This window comes from Anas acuta, chromosome 2, assembly GCF_963932015.1.
Source record: "Anas acuta chromosome 2, bAnaAcu1.1, whole genome shotgun sequence".
In the NCBI taxonomy this organism is placed as follows: domain Eukaryota; kingdom Metazoa; phylum Chordata; class Aves; order Anseriformes; family Anatidae; genus Anas; species Anas acuta.
This window is the reverse complement of record NC_088980.1, coordinates 123,010,584-123,028,462: the sequence shown is the minus strand read 5'-3', so window position 1 is coordinate 123,028,462 and position 17,879 is coordinate 123,010,584. Positions and strand designations below refer to the sequence as shown.

Sequence of the window (17,879 nt, the reverse complement as noted above, 5' to 3'; positions counted from 1 at the left end):
CTGCTCTGTGAACATTGCTGGCATAATAGATTCAGACCACTCATTCTTCAGTAGTTTTTACAAAAGAAATTCCTGGGCACAGCCAGGCACTTTAACTTTGGGAGGAGCCAGACTAGCAGGCCTTGAAGCCACAGCTCCATTCCCTTTTGATTGTTTTCTTGCCTCTACAGCAGCTGCTTATCCATTGTAATCCCTGAATTGATCCTGTCATTGCAGTTCAGGGAATCAGAAAATATCTTATAGGGCAAAAGGATCAGTTGGCTATAAATCTGATAGTTTACAGCTCCAAAGGCAAACACTGAAAAAGGCTTTAGAGAACAAAAGTCCATCTGAAAATGCAGGAAGAAAGCCTGGCAGCCTAAATAGAGCTATTCCTACTTTGCAGAAGGACACAATTAACTCAGCAGCCAGGGCTGTGTGCATTTTACTATGGACATATTATACTCATCTTATATCTATATAGCCAGATGCTTTAGTTATCAGTCCAAATTTTATTCTAACTCATACAGTGGTCAGATATGGGCAGAAAATTTCAGATACAGAGACAATGTCAGGTGATAGCAGAGGTTAAGCATCAATATTTCAGAACAAGTGTCTAGAAAACTACTTTCTAGGCTCAGAAGGAAAATATTGTTCCAGGAAAACTTTAGTAGAAGATTCAAGATAAAACAGAAGATCCCAGGTATAAAGAGTATGCTGTTCTTATAAGACACAGAAAGCCTAGGCTTTCTGAGATGGGAGAAATCTTCTTCTCTAACTGCTGAGGAATTCTGAGTCCAAGTTCAACAAAGTCATCAGCACAACTCACATCGCTTCAGCAGGAGCAGGAGCAGACCCAGACTCCATTTCTCATGCAGTACAGCAACAACTACAAATTAACCAAGCCAAAAATAGTTTAATAAGAAATGAAATGGAATTTAGGTTGCTTTGTTTGTTTATTTTTGTGAGTCTGCTAAAGACTGCTTCACATCTTTCAAATCTACTTAGCTTGGTAGCATCTGTACTTGTAAGAATGGATATTCAATTACCATATAATTGTGTCCTGAGTCCTTGCTCAGTGGCTCTCTTGAGGAACAACCAACAAGTTCTTTTATGCAGTGTAGAGTCCTGGGTAAAATTATATCAGTGTAAATGGAGTAGCAAGATCATTACTGTGTTGTAGTTTCACAAAGATCTGCGAAACTCAAAACCTCAAGCTGTGCATTGTTCCCAGTCTATTACTGCCAGTATTATGACTGCTGCAAACCAGTGAATCAATCCCAATTTATTGGCACAATTATTTTTTCCAGCCTCACTCAAAAGCAAATAAATACTGAAAAGTTAGAGCCAATTAAATGTCTAGTGTGCTAAATCAGAAACTTATATTACTTTGCACCAGCAACTAGGACTAACCTGTAAATCCTTCTAGAAAGCACAGGGAATCTCATGCTTATTTGTGGCTGGACCATTTTGCTGCACTTAAAGGGAAACTGAAGATTTGGAACCAGAACTAGCAGTTAAGTTCATCAATTGGCAGGAGTAAGTGAGGATGAAATCATTCCTGATCCTGAAAATATTTGCAGTGGTGAACACATTACAGAGGAGTAGTTGTACTTTTTCCAGGTGAGTTACAACACAGCTATAATTATCTACCCATGTCAGAGTCCAAAGGATTAATTCTTCTTTCCTTCCTTCTTCACAAATGTACCAAAAAAAGTTTAAAATGTCATTCTGTTGCATACTGCATGTGTTCATGCAAGGGGTGTTTGTGTATGTACATGTGACTATATCTTACATGTTACGTGATGAAGCTTTGATAGTCAAACTTCTGACAACATTTTTGAGGCTAGAGCAGTTTCCACTTCTATTCTCTGTATTCTAACATAGTATTTGTAACTTAAAACATATCTAATGAGTTTCAGCACTGTTTAGGGTGTTTATATGTCTGTACATTTACATCTGTATGTTCATACAGATGTAAATCCAAAACCTGTACATCCTGACAGAGCACACAACATGCTGTTAGAGCCATGAGCAAAGAGCATTACTGTTTGCACTACTGGCTACAAGTTCCCTTTTACAAGAGGTTCAGAAATGCCAAGCCATTTCAGCTGATGGCATCATAACAATAATTATATCCTGAACTGTACAGCTGACAGCATTTCTCAAAGGAATCTGAAACTAGAGTCCATGTTCATAGTGATGTTAAGGGCAAGGCCAGCTTTCACACATACATTGCGGTATACAACTCAATAAACACAAAATAATGTACAGATATTAAGTAATAATAATAATAGAAATGTAACAAAATTACTTTTTTGTGAGATATAACTGATAAATCATGTAAATGCTTTTGTCTAAATAGCAGATGAAAATCATGGCAGATTTATGCTAGCTAGTTTCAATGACAAGCATCAGTTAGCTCTTTGGCTCTACACATGATCATGGAGGATGAGAGCACTAAGCATTGTCCATACATGCTAAATGAAAGAAGAAATTAAACAGCCATTTATGGACATGTACTGAAGAACAACTGGAGGCTACTGTCCAAGAAAATGTCTTTAAATACAAAACATGAGCTTTGTCTTATATTATTTTGTATCACATACTACTTTATGCTACTTTTATTATACTAAATGCTGTATAAGAAGCTGCGGAATGCTTTCAATGACTTAAAGAAAAAAAGGAGCATGGGATTTATGCAGTCATAAGTGCATTCCTGGGGAAGACCAAGGAGACTACTTTCTTCATGCAACCTCTTTCCACAGGTGCAAAACTAGTTGGAGGAAAACCTGGAAGTAATGAAGAAAAAGCACCCTGCTCTGGTTTCTTTCTCAGCAGGGCAACAAAGATTTGTGTACACCATTTGTGATACGTAGGATTATGCCAAGGAAATGTTTGTTTTATTTGAAATTTATTTACATAATTTTAATTTTTGAAGAAATTCTAAATCCTTTTAGCTCAGCACCTGAATAATTTTTAAATATTTGTCCCTTTGCCTTGTGTTGATTTTTCATTGTCATGCATTGACATAAAGCTAGAAATATGATGAATGAGTTCATTTTTGCTGTAGTTTGGAAATTGTCCAGGTAAAAGCAAATACATTTACACTCTTCAGCTTTCTTTAGCACCTCATGTTAAAGAGAAAGGCCTATATGAAACCCAAAGAGCATCTGCTTTCCTAAGCACAGACTGAATCCCAGGGGCCTTTATGGGATGAGCAAGGTTGAAAAGGGGATGTGAGGTAAAAAAAGGATATTAATTATATAGTAATAATTAATAATCTCTTACAACTTCTTCATCCACATGTTTAAAACTTCTTGGAAAAAGTATTTCTCTCTGTGCTTTTCACAGAAACATTTCTTGTCCAGAAAGCAACGTTCATGCCTCCAGTGAGATTCTGGGAAAGACCACTCAGCGGGCATCTGTGGAGTCACCACTGACCCCAGGAACAGGCACCCAGAGTCACACCTCAGTGCAGCAGCAGGTGCTGAATTATTGGTCCCAAGCCTGAGCCTGCTGAAAAATCCTGCCCGTGTTCTGCTTATTGTCCAGAGGCCTAAAACAGCCCATGACCCCCTAAAAGCAACTCTTGTGCATCACATATAGGAAAGGACTTGCAAAGGAAACAGTACTGGAAAGCCCAGTCAAATGAAATTAGAATATTTAGGTTTACAGACAGACACTAAAGTGTATCTCTTTTCCTCTAGCCTCAAGATACTGGGTAAATTTTGTAATTCAATTATTTGGCTACGTGTTCAGGAAGTTCAGTAGGATTACTGCATCTGCTTGTTCTGTAATTCACAGAATCACAGAATCATCTAGGTTGGAAGAGACCTTCAAGATCACCTAGTCTAACCTCTGACCTAACACTAACAAGTCCTCCACTAAGCCATATCACTAAGCTCTAAGTCTAAATGTTTTTTAAAGACCTCCAGGGATGGTGACTCAACCACTTCCCTGGGCAGTCCATTCCAATGCCTAACAACCCTTTCGGTAAAGAAGTTCTTCCTAACATCCAACCTAAACCTCCCCTGGCACAACTTTAGCCCATTCCCCCTCATCCTGTCACCAGGTACATGGGAGAACAGACCAACCCCCACCTTGCTACAGCATCATTTAAGGTACCTGTAGAGTGCGATAAGGTTGCTGGAGAATCTTCCCACCACCTAGTGAATCTCACAACCCACACAATGAATAAATGTGCTTTGGTACTGACTGGTACACCATCCATAACACTGCTCAAAAGGTAATGTGTGATGTGTGGGGACAACAACACACCATCAAAGGCAGTGAGAACAGAAGAACACCACTTGCTAGCCAGTGAAGCACAGCATGGAAATCCAAGGCACGCTTGCTGGAGGAGTGATGCTGAAAGAAGAGCGATGACTCCGATGGAGCCCTCAGTATCCACTGGAGATGTAATGATGAGGTCTCCCAAAACTGACAGTGAGTAAAGGATGATTGGATATGCTCAGTCCAAACATGCCTACTCTTCAATCCATCTTCTGTTCGTTTTTGTGTCTCTACACCATGCCAAGGCCAAGCTGGAAGCTGCAATATAAATAAGTTGAAGAAATGTGTTTCTTGTTACATGCTTTATAGAGCAAATGCTGCTCTGAACAGCACAGGTAACATCTCCCAGATGAGCACTCAATGCGTTGTTTACATTGCAAGGGATAAAAAGTGGAATCAAATGAAACCACACTATCCAAATAGGGAACTGGGTTGAAGAGGGGTGATTTGCATTCTAAAAATGGAATTTCTTTGTCTCACTTCCATTACAATGCCAGTAGTGAAATACTGTATTTTTGCCAACAGCTCCTGGTGTGCAATATACTGCTAATTTCATCCTTTAAAAGATTGGTTTTTCTTTTGCTATTTCCTCGCATCCAGTAGTGTAAGGGATAGCTAGAACGTCTTAGAAATGAAAAGCTCCCTGATGTTGTAACCAATATCATGTTGGTGAATGTTGGTTTATCCTCTCCATGATACTGAAGAAATTCACCAGAATAAATCCTGAACAACTATCAAGAACAAAGACAAGTTTCAGGTGTATCTCAGTTGTGATTATTTTTTTCATAATATTTGCAACTTTTATATCCTATTTTGTATGCGTAGGTATAAGGAGATGCTTCAGTTGCACTTAGCTTGTATGTAACAATTTGTTGTTATTTTTATAAGGATGTCTCATGCTGAGCTGATTGATATGCTGTTAGTCCAAGAGCAATGAAGTTACCCTTTGTGCTGTGTATTTTTAGGCATAAATCTTAAAAGTCACATACATATTCCTAATTAACCATGTGTGAAATCAACCTCATTGAATTAGGGGGGAATTTCACTGGATGACTATAATTAATCAAAATACGAAAGACAGATAAACTAAAAAATGTAAGGTGTTAGCACAGTGAGAGGATGTTTATTAATAAACTGCATTTAGCACCATTTAATTCATGAGTTCAGTTGCTACTGACCATCTGCCATAGCTGCTGTCAGCTTCACAAGCCTCATGAACTTTGCCAGTCCTGGTGTTAGACTTCAAAAGATGCTTTGCCTACCCACCATTGTCACGTGGATCTCCAGACCATATTGTGGCAGCATGAAACAAAGAGTGGTTTTGGCAGGAATAGAAGATGCTGCCCCTGTGCTTGCATTTTCTCCTTCCAATGCAGCAGACATTTAATTGGATTAACTGGACTGAAGTCACTACTGTTTTATAGGCAGCATCAAGTTCAGCATCAAGATGCCTTCCTGGTAGTCAGATTACTCTTACTTACAGCCATTTGAGACATTGTTGGAACTAAACCTCTGTTACAAGATTGTACTGTCTTCTCAAACAAGACTGAGATGTGTTAGATATTTCCAAAATAGCTTCTGTGGCACAGAAGTCAGGAGCTTTTAAAACCTACTTTATAAAAACCTTCTTAGAAAGCTAGAAAGCAAGTCAGAAAAGGGACACTCAAGAACTGTGTCCATGACTTTCATCAGTGCAGCCTAGCACAGCTGATCACAATAAACCTCAAAGGATATTTATCATGTATTAATAATTTTTAAATTCTCTTTAAGAAATGTGCATACATGATAGTCCCTACTAAATTTTTGTCTTTATATTCAGTACACAAACATATTTTTAAGGTGAGCGGATCCTGACATAGACATTTGTTGTATTTACACAGAGGTTGTTGTTGGTACTCCACTCCATATTCTCCTACTGCTAGCCAGCACCTATCAGAAGAGATTTGGTAACTTGTATTCATGCCACTGGACTTGCACTGGTTGAGAAAAAACTCTTTTCACCTCCATTTAAGAGTCTGTACATCTGTTGTTGATATGGCTGAGCAGTACACCACCATTTGCTACAGGGTACAGAACACTGAGTTTCAATTCCCTTTTGGAAACTTTCTTAAAAATTCAAGTTCTGGGCTAAAATTTCCAAGTGTATTTCATATTTGGCAACCAAAGAAAGTAAAAAGAAACAAGAAGCATTCCTTAGGTATGTTCAAGTATAGATAGCAATAAATATTTTTGCTATCATTTAGTAGATAGCATGTTTTTTAGAAGATTGTGAATATCTCACTATATTAATCATGCTATTTTGTCATTTCATTTAAAATGATTGGGTAGATTACAGCTTCTTTCAGAGCACTGATGACCTTCTGCTATTGAACTCTCGTCTATTTATTATCAAAAATAAAATGGTACACTTTGCAAACAACACACTTCCAAGTTACAGTTTCCACCCCTCCTGAGTGTTCATTTCTTTTACTGCCCTAATGACTATAAAAAACACCTCATGAAATTAAAAATAAATAAATAAATAAACTCATGGACTCCACAGAAGCTAATACACAGGGAATATATAGTAGTCCGAGGAACTGCATGAAGTTGGAGGTTGCCTTTGTTTTGAGCCATTTGAGGGGGTACATTCCTGAAGTCATTCTCTCTTCCCATTAGCAAATCTCCCAGAATTGTGGTAAACTGAACACAGTCTTTCTCAAAATCTACTCCATTTCCCTAGGTATTCAGCTGGACCAGCCAATACAGTTTTATTGTCTATACCATGTCTACAGTGTTTGCCTACATAGCTTCAAGCGTGCCATCTCCTGGATTTCCCCACCTACACTGAATGCATATGAATTACAGGTTGGTTCCTGCACTACAGGTGGACCTGTGGCAGCCCAGCAGCACCTTCCACATCATCGAAGGTACGGTCACCGACGTGAGAGTGCCACAGAACACATCCCGAAGCCTGCTACCCTTCCTCCAGCAAGCCAACATCCAGTACACGTAAGCCTGCGCTTCCCATTCTGTGCATCTCTCCAGAGACCTGGCCTCCAAGGCAGGTCTGCATCTACCACACCAAGTGCACTTAAAAATATGTTCCATGGAGCAATTAGACTGGCAGACAGCTAGGCATTGCGAATAAAACAACCATTTTAATGGGAGAACAGAAAATCTCCCACAGGCAGGCAGTTTTAATTAAATGTCCTCCTTTGGAGTCAAGTTTAAGTGTTTTCAAAGTATATGAAATCACATCTGTTAAGAGAGGGATGGTAATTACTAATTCTGCAGTCTGCTTTGCCTCTCCCTGTGTTTAGCAGGAGCTAGGCTTGTTTACAAGTATGCTGTAAATGAGGAGGAAAGAGTTCATGAATTATAAAGGAACATACTGGTTCTGTTTTATAACTCTCCATTTCTACTGACCCTATTCAAGTCATATGGAACAAATGCACGTTAAGGATCAGATGTCATTTACAGGGTTTCTTGAAAACATTCCAGACGGTTTTGAAGTATACTTGTCAAATGATATTTATCAATTTGATACACTTATATTAGACACAAGTGATGATCTTGTCATTAAAGCCTTTTCAGTGAGATGCTTAAGTACATGAATACTCAAAGAAGAGTTATTTGAATTCTCAAGCATCTGATGAATAAAGCCCTACATGAAGCTTTTAATACTTATTTCTCAGTGCGAAGATGAGAATGGCACAAAGCATATTGTGAATTATATGTGCTGTTATCAGAATCCCATTTTTATTGCAACTATGGTCTCCTGCTAATTTGTTGTTCTAAAAATACAAAAACAAACATAAGGAAATTATTTATTCAGGCCCAGTAGCTGAAGTTCAGAGCTACTTTCATGTGGATTTTACACTGCTTCAGTGTTGTTTAGATTTAAAAAGGAGATGGTGATTTCTGTAATTGTTTTCCTGTGCTTATAACAAAAAAGTCCCTTAATTACTGTGCCCCAACAGCTGCATTCACTCCTGCTGCTGTTCCTGCTCATAATTATCACCCTTAATGAAAAGACAGAAGGCCACTTTATATGTGTCATAAATACTCATTATACATGAAGAACTTTATGTAGGTTGCAAAGCAGGGCATGAAAAGGTATGATCTGAGCTAAGAAAGAGCTTAGGGCCTCTGCAGTCTGCCTAAAATTGCATTATGCTGCAAACACTTGGAATACCCTACATCCTTTTTCCAGAGGACCTCTGTGACACTTGGCACACAAGAGATGTGTGCTTAGGAGGAAGCTGGGCAGCATTCTGTTAGGGCCAGGCTGTTTCTTTGCTCCCTCTCTTCCCTCTCCCTCTACCTGCTGCCCATTTCGGACTTCTTGTCTACTTGTCCCAGCCATCAGGACACCTAGGAGCAAAACCCTGCAAAGTCACAGATGAGCATGTGCTTGTTCTGAAAAGCCTACTGAGATCTATCTGTACCTCAGCAAGAGCTGGGAGGGTTTGTTATCAGAGGAGCAGCAGGTATAGTCAGGGAGCAGCTGGAGCAAGGCTGACGGGATGCACAGCCAATGTCTGAAGACAGGAAGCATGAAGCAGCCCCAATAATGAGCAGGGTGACCATCCCTTGTCTGTAAGAGAAGCTTGTCTGTCCCAGTGCTTGACTTTAGGACAAGGCAGCCATGAAAATAGGCTTCAGACAAAGCTTTACTGCACCAAGCTGTCAAGATTGGTGGTTCTCTGGCAACGAAGACATTTAGGTTGTATTCACATCTGAGGAACTGAAGAGCCTTTGGATGCTATAAGGACACAGTACACAGTCGTTTAAAAATAAACAAAGATTATCATACCTCATCTGGAGTACAGACACACGGACAAGCAGGAGTTGTGAAATTAAATCTAGCATTGTGAAAACAAACAGAGCATGATCCTGGTAGGTACTTACACTAATCAGAATTCGGCACAGCAGGTAAGCATTTATTTAGCATATTAGATGCCCTAACTATTTGAATAAAAACACTGCTTTAATCTAATTAGAGGCTTAAGTGCTTTACAGTACTGGTTTTAGAGTGTATGGCATTTTGCAAGTCAAGACTATAAGTCCTTAGTTTGTTTAATAAAAGTTTCTGATGTAGAACAATGTAATTCCTAATTATACAATTACTTCCCTAAGACATTTGAAGAATGCAGATAACCTTTACTTTGATTTATATGTGGATATAGACCTATTGTCTTTGAGGTATATGCTATGCAGTTCGTTTAGGATCTGAGTGAATGCATTTTTTTTCCCGTCTCTTTCTGATCATTGCAGCTAATGCCTGTAAGACTTTAAAAGGTCGAGTGTGACCATCGTTTTACAGGAATGATGAATGAGTGGTGTGGTGATTACACATTGCTGAGCTCTTGAAGTTCCATTCAAAAGGAGGTGGTAATACCAGCACTGCCTTCAGTTTCACAGGGGCAGCGCTATTGTTGTCAGGGATGATATTCCCAGCCCCTGCTACTGTGTGATGAAGGAGATGGATGCTCCCCCGTCTATGATATAATCACTCTTTTTAGATATCTTCTGTATTATATTTTTAGGTTTGTATCATTATTTGTTTTTGCAATAAAATAGGAAAGTTTTCAGCTTGAACCATTGTTCCTGCCTTTTGCTCTTAATGCAAAGACCCTCACTTTTTTGCAACTATACATGTATTTGTTACTCTTAGTGTTGTTTCAAGTTTTTCCCAAGTTATTTTAAAATAAGCAGCAGACAACTATTGCAAAGTAGATAAATGTAAACAACAACCATATTTAAGAATGTTTCTTTGTCATTTGTTGTGTTTCAAATGGAATAAGGCCACCCACCAAATTCTTAATTTTTTTTTTTGCCTCTACAACTTATAGACATATGGAATATTCCATGCCAGTATGATACTCCTGAGAGAAAGTGTGTACATGCTTTTCTAAGCCTAAAAATATTTTTTATGGTATTGAAACCAATTTTTAAAGATCCATGATCACATAGTACAACAGGATTATAAAAGATGACAGCAAATGCTGCTCCATAAACAAATGGAAGTGTTTTATTCTTCACATTGGCTGCATTATTTACATCATTCTGTTTTATTCACTTAACAAGCTCATTGTGTTTTTTGAAGGCACTGTGTGATTTCAAAGCAACTGGAGTATTTAGTTGACAGCATATATTCAAATAAGCCTCAAGCACTATACTGTCAAAATATAACAGATGAGGTAACATCAGGATGTTTTAATTCCCGCTGTATTTCTTCCAAATGTGATTGTTGTTCTGCTTTAGCCTGTGTCCTACTAGTTTTTCAAAAATCTTTTTTTTTACCTAGGATTCTCATATCAGATCTACAGAAAGCAATAGAAAACCAAACTGGACTGAAGTCACATAGGAATCGAAGGTCCCTCCCTGGGTATAATTATGAAGTATATCACTCCCTGGAAGAAGTACGTGAAAATTCATATTGCACCTTGTATCTGCTACATCAGCCTCATTTCATGAGACTGAAATTTCAACCTCTGTACAAGTTATGGTTGCTTGCTCGTCTTCAGAAATAGGCACCTTCTTAAAATATATATGTTGTCATGCATTTTTATTCAAAGCATATATTTACATGTAACTATCTTTGACAGGTTTTGAGTTTTGTTCTTAAAATAGGTCTTCTATTTGGATGTAAGTAAGAGATTTCACTGAGTGATTAGTCTCACCAAATCATTTAAGTAAGGAATATGAACAAAAGTTTAAGTATTTGCAGAAGGCATCCAAAGACTGAAAACATTTCAATACAGATTCATATATAAGGGATACTGTCCAGAAAAGATAGCTGGGTAATCTGTTGATGTCAGTATTCACACACAGAATTTCGGTATGCACCAAAATGAAGTCGCTAGAGTGAGCATGCAGGGTGTTGCACCTTGATGAGATCTGATGCCTGTCAAATAAACAAATAATATAAGTAGTGCTGAATCCTACAGGTGTTCCTACAGGTACTCCTTGCTTACTGAACCTGTTTGCCATCCTGTGTCTTGGCGAGCAGACTTATGGGTATCCTTTCTTTAGTCCATTCTTGCTGTTTAAAGGGAGCAGCTTATTAGCTTCATCAGCAGATTTTTGATAGCAGCAGCTAATGCATTCCAATAATAATATTGGAAAAACAAAATTAAATAAAATAAAAGGTAACTGCAGGCAGCATCCAGCCTCTGGCAATAAAGCTATGAGAACCCAATGGTAATTCAAGTATGAAAACAAATGCAAAACAAAACAAACAACACAAAAAGAAAAACTACAAGAAAATCCAAAAATATACTGAGTACTGACAGTTGAGATTAATAACAGTTGCTTCACCATGAAATGCAAAGACTGAAGCAACAAATTTATTTCTGTATTTGCAGATCCAAGACTGGATGCATCATCTGAATAAAACTCATTCAGATCTTGTTCATATGTTCTCTGTTGGAAAATCCTATGAAGGGAGACCACTGTTTGTACTCAAGGTAAAGATTAAATAGTCATTAATCAAACTAAAATCTGGAATTGGTGGCAGACAGTTACTTATATTATGCTATGTGCACCAGAGATGCAGGTTATCAGAGATCCAGGTTATCAATGTTTCCTAAAGAAGAGTTACTAAGACCTAAGTATCACTCTGAATGTCACCCTTAATGAAAAAAAAAAAAAAAAAAAAAAAAGCTGGAGAACTAAATGCCAAATCCTTTTTAATTGGGTTGATACACATGCAGATAGCACACAGCATGTACAATTAGCAGGATTTGGATTTAAGAGACTTGGAAAATTTTGCAGCCAACCTGTAAAACAATTCTGCCAGAGAAGGATCCCAGAGGATCCCTCTGGATCCCTTCTCAGCATGTGCCACACACGCATCCTATTTAGTTATTGACAAAAATCCATGACTGTGTGTTCTCAGTGCACACTATTAGGACCACAGAATTAGAAGGTTACAACAAGGCACAAAAAGTTTAATTTCAATGTACTTTCTTTTCATCCACTGTTGAAGAGTTCCTAAAATTTGATTCTGCATCAAGCTATTCCTATAGCATTGTTTTTCCTCACCCTGCTCCATGTGATAGTTAAGGACTTCATTGCTCATAAAAGAGGAATTGACAGATTTCACTTTTCCTGTATTTTTTTTCCATATATCAGGTTCATTATTTTGGCCATACCAGCATATAATTTCCCTTTGTAAACAGTCTGTTTGTGTTCCCAATACAAGGAAATTCAAAATGTTTCAGTGTTTCAAATAGTCTATTATTTTCTCATTACTGTGTCTCACCAACGTCATGAGAGCAATTGATATGTCTATGAATATTCACACTTCAAGCTAGGTAAAAGAGCACGACCTTACAAGAAAGCTGTCTGGATAGACTGTGGGATTCATGCTAGAGAGTGGATTGGCCCTGCCTTTTGCCAGTGGTTCGTGAAAGAAGTAAGTATTCAGTCATTTAGAGCAATGTGGCTCCTTCAGCTTAATAAACATTTCATCTAGTACATTACTATTAAGAACCATAACTAGCTATTTTACTGCTTTTATATATATATATTTGTGGAACACTAAGTGCTCGGTAAATGAAGCTGATAACGACAGCCAGACGCAGCTAGGCACAGGACAAAAATATGCCAGACACATATTGGCAGAGATACAAAGTAGGATTTTATTCCAAGACCTAAATATGTGGAGATTTTAACTCTGGTAATTGTCCAGGTAAATCAGTGCCAGTGTGTACTGCTTCAGATCAGATCAGCAATATCTTTGCTTTAAGGACATGAATGAAGAAAGACCTTTCTCAATTGTGTAATTCTATAGGAATTGAAAGCTAAAATTGTATACAAATTTCACCTATAATTATGGTTTTCATATTATCTATATATCTATCTTATGGTTCCTCCAATCTTTCTTTGATCCTGTCCTATCAGATTTATGCTCAGTTTATCTTTGATATCTGGGATCTAACAGTCATATTGCAATTTTTCAAATGATCAGGAAAATCAAAGGATTTTGAATTTTGCATTCCACTTGTGCAATGGATTTTATATTTTTATTTTTTAGTATCAATATTTAATCTCTTCTAATTTGGGATTCATTTCAGACGCATGATATGTTTGCAGGATTTTGCACAAAATAAATGATGAAAAATCTTTATTTGCAAGTTCCTTCCTATGAACACAATTTTCTCACTTGTGTTCCACCCCATCACTATGATTCCAGAATGCTATTTATCTGCCTTTGATTTTTGGGGTCTCTCCATTCAGCAAAAAGATCCTGACCCCATAAGTCACTTCATGAGAGTAAATTTCTGCATCATGATCACCCTAGAATCATAGAAAAGAATCTCAGAAAAACCCAGGTTGGTAGGGACCTCAGAGATCAGCCTTTCACCCTAATGATATTAGACTTTGTCATTACCACAGAGATAGCTGAGATACCATATGTGAATTCCTCCAAAAAGTCACAGCAGCATGTAGGGCAAGTACTGAAATAATGAAGCTATTACAATTAGGTGAGCCTCTCAGCACAGCTGCTGATGGATGGATGGATGGATGGGCTAAACCAGATCCAGAAGCTGATCTCCAAAGTGGTGTGCAATTATAATGTGTATTTTTATTACAACTCCTGTTAGTGTGTAGGTGAACAAACTTGCAAGTGATCCTGAGCAGCTCTCCCACCCTGGAGAAAAGGTTGCAGGAAGGCAGGGAGAGGTTTGGAACACATGGGCACTGGTGGAAAGCCTTCTGCTCAGGTACACCTTCCTCATGGAGGTTTTAACAAAAAGCACTACAATGTGGCAGCAAGGTAAAAATCGTGAGGTTTCTCTGTAGAGCTTATTGAAGAACATAGGCTGTGTGTGTGTATAGGAAAACCTTCTGGTTGTTATTTGAGATCCTCGGAGAGTAGCTTGCTAGTAGGAATGTTTCACTAACTATATAAAGGCATTTTCCTAGATTAAAGCAAGTTTTTACAGAACTGAAGAGTTCCTTCAGACATATATACAAGAATGTATAGTTCTGTCCATCTTGGTCATGGATTGCCTTTTTTCACTGATGACAGACATTTTCTTCTTTCCTTAGAGCAATACTTCAATCCAGCATTAAAACAAAATGCATCAGGATAAGAATTGTGCTTACAGCCTCATTATATTAAAATGGCTAGGAGGGGAGAAGGGACAAGACAATTACATGGTTTGAATTAGAATAATGCTTTTCTCAAAGGGATCAGGCAATTTGAGTAAGAACTCTGGGCAAACTCTAGGTCTCTCTGTGCTTCAAACTCTGCAATTCTCTTTTGCTGGCAAACACATCCTGTAAGCACCATTTTCCATCCTCCCTGGCGCCTAAGGGCAGTTCTGAGAAAGGGCAGTCCACTTGGAAAACGATTTTTCCAGGCATGTCTGTCGACTCTAAGGAATAGCACCACAAGGCCATTGATTTAAGGCAAGCAAAAGGAGGAGCTGGATTTATGCAATGTTAGGCTCTCCTCTAGTAGGAACAGCAAATGCGCGTCCCTTTACTGTGCAGGCAGACTGAAATATTTTATCATGCTTTCACTTCACCCTGTGACTCTGTCACTTGTTTTTATTGCCACTGTCAGGCTGCTGAGTTGCTGGCAGCTCCCTGGGGGCCATAGCCAGGGCTGACATGGGCCTGGCAGCCTGTCCCATCTCACCATCCCAGCCAGGAGCCCCAGGAATCAGGACATCCCTGGGGATTGGGACAGGGCAAGGCCAGGCCAAGACATGGGCCTGTGGATGGGCCCAGTTCAGCAGGGACCATGGCCGGGCAGGGCCAGGTGGGGTGCCCTGTCAGTGGGCACTGACAGCAAGGGCTGGGGATGTCCTTGGGGTCCTGATGGCCATAAGCTGAGGAAAATATTATTATCACTTACACTGAGACACTTGACTTTTAATTCCCAAGCTATTTTATATATAGGAAACCTCCTGACCTAAGTGGGAGGTCTATATGGGGTTCAAGACATAATCCACCTTTTCAAGTATCCATACTCCAGTGTACCACAAGGCTTTTCAGGAGATTTAGCTTAGAAAACAGCCTCTATGTATGAACATCATTTTATATTCAAGCTCAAAACATGAACAGATATCCCAGCTAGCTTGAGACCCCTCAGCATCTTCCTTGTGCCCCTGGAAGCAACAGGTTGGGGTGTGCCAGCAAATTTCCTGCATGCATGGGAGACACCATCTCCCTCCCATAGGGTGGCGGTGCCAGCAGGCAACTGGTTGTTAGCAGCTTACTGGGGCACAGGCAGTAACACCCTGCTTTCTCCAAAGCATCTGGAGCTGCTCAGCCAAGCTGTACCTGGTACACATCTATCTGAAAATGCAAAGCAGAGCAAGGCAGAGCAGTCTTGGGAAATGAGGATGTGGGGCCAGAGCGTGGGAAGACAAGAGGCAGCCTGCTATGCAGGCTCCTTCTAGATTCAGGCAAATACAATCGTTAGAGAAAAGAAATAGCTGAACTAAGGGAACAGGGAGAAAGATCCACAAGGAAAGGTTTAAGATTAAAAAGAGAAAGAGAACACACAGGGAAGACTTTTGCATTATGTAGTAATATAACTGTGAAGTACAAAAACAACCTTCTTGTGTTCTGAAACAAAAGGAGAGGAAAGACCATTGTTTGATTTCAGAGAGTTTTTTGGGTTTTTGTTTTCTTGTTGTTGTCCCCTTTTAAAAAATTATAATCTACTCCAGGATGAGCTCGTGGCCTTGGCTTGGTATCCCATAGGTCTGGTGTTAATAAGAAATTCACTGTCTGTTTCTGTAGTAGGCGGCCCTGAATGCCTTTAGTCTCAGCTAAAGATAATCAGATGTTCTACAGGGATTAACAATACTGGTGGCCTCTGAGAAACCCTACCTCATGGTCATTGAATTTTAGGTCAAGAAATGGGACTTCTGTGCATTCAGGATCAGAGTTTTAGGTGCCAGCTGATGAGCCACCGAGAAGTGTCTGGGTATGTATTGTAGTAGAAAACCTGGCAATAGTTATTTGCTGTGGATGTTTACAGTGGAGTTCCACCAACCTCAAGCCTTACTCAGATGAATAGGGCCAGAAATAAAGTCCCTGACAGTGGAAATATTAGAAACCTGCAGCGGAGTATAGGGAAGCAATATGAACTGTGAAAGGAAATGGAACTGATTACATGTGAACTACTCTGAAGGCAACCTGCAAAGATAAATGAATCTAATGCAACCCTGATTTTGTTTCCACAGCAGCAAATTAAATATATATAATATATATATATATATATATATCCTCCTACATTTTTAAAACATCTGCATGGAATCTAATCATACATTAAAATGGGTTGGTAAATATTACATACTGGAAAGAAAGGGACTCTGTTATGTGTAATTACTTTGTAGAAAGCAGTAGACAAAAAAAAATAAAAAAATCAGACATAACATATTTAACCAAAATTAAATAGCCCTTCACATAAACAAGGAAGCAAAATCTACAGACGTTTTGCAGAAGTATATTAAGTATGTATATGTCTTAACTAAGAGCATTTAACTCCTCTTCACTGGGTGTGCAGCTAAGAGACTAAAAGCAAAATTCAGATATCTAATTATCCAGACCTCAGATTTAAGATTGTAACATTGTTTTGAAAATCTGAAATATTATTCACAGGCTGCTGTTCAAATTAACATCAAAACTAGGTTCAATTTCAGCTTTAGTGGAAGCAGATGAGGATTCACATTACATCTGGTTTGACTTTCTTCCCTCTAATAAATGCTGCCATTTGATCCATGTCGATGATATATAACCTTGAAATGTTGCTCAGACAACATTTTCAGAAACAAAATACAAGAGGTATAACTTTAAGACGCCCTATTCTTTGCTTCTGTTGAAAGAATTTGTATTTTAAACCTGAAGGATTAGAAAATTCAAGAAATTTAATTAACAGTTTCCACAAAAAAAAAAAAAAAAAAAAAAAGATTGTACTTCTTCATGACAAAATGTTCTTAGAATACAATGGCAAGCAGAAAGGAAAAGTCCACTGAGATCAAATGCAGTTCCCTAAGTGAGTGGCCTCATCAGATTTTTAAATGATAATGCAAATAGTCCGACATTTTGGAAATACATAACCCTCCACTACCACCTTCATCACCAATCCACAAAAGTGAGCCTTTCTAGAAAAAAAAAGGAAAACTGCCATTTCAGCAGATCTACACCTCCAATGTGAATGGTGGCATTCTCTTCCATAAACTCCCTAGGCTCTTACATTTTTGAAATGTTTAAGTTTGGGGATTTTCCTCAAAATAATATTATTATTCTTTGAATGTTAGTAGTGTTACATTGTGCTTACATTGTACTGCACATACCCACATTTCTTTAATGTGAGACTGTTATGGATTTTTTTTCCTGGATTAGTAATTTTGCTATCTGCCTCCTCCGGGACAGAAACTACTCAGTGTTTAAGGTCTTTGTTGAAAACATGTTCAGAACTACTTCTGCCTTTTCTGGATTTGATCAAGGTGACTTGTTAAGTTTGGTTCAGGCGCTGACCTTGCTAGACCACCTATAACAATTCCCTCACCCCTATCCATTGGAAAGGAGCTGTATAAAAGAAGAATCCAAATATGCGCTCTGAAGCCAAGTACCCTTGCAACACTGCA

The 17,879-nt window shown here is 38.6% G+C and overlaps 1 protein-coding gene across 1 annotated transcript in view; it reads left to right on the top strand.

Annotated features, from left to right (window-relative positions):
- The window catches only part of CPA6 (carboxypeptidase A6), an 83,686-nt gene that overhangs the window by 44,061 nt on the left and 21,746 nt on the right, over positions 1-17,879 (top strand). The window contains exons 3-6 of the mRNA XM_068672021.1: positions 7,142-7,266; positions 10,568-10,682; positions 11,628-11,729; positions 12,575-12,679. Of these exons, the coding sequence (XP_068528122.1) occupies positions 7,142-7,266; positions 10,568-10,682; positions 11,628-11,729; positions 12,575-12,679 (447 nt within the window). The remainder of the gene's footprint in view (positions 1-7,141; positions 7,267-10,567; positions 10,683-11,627; positions 11,730-12,574; positions 12,680-17,879) is intronic.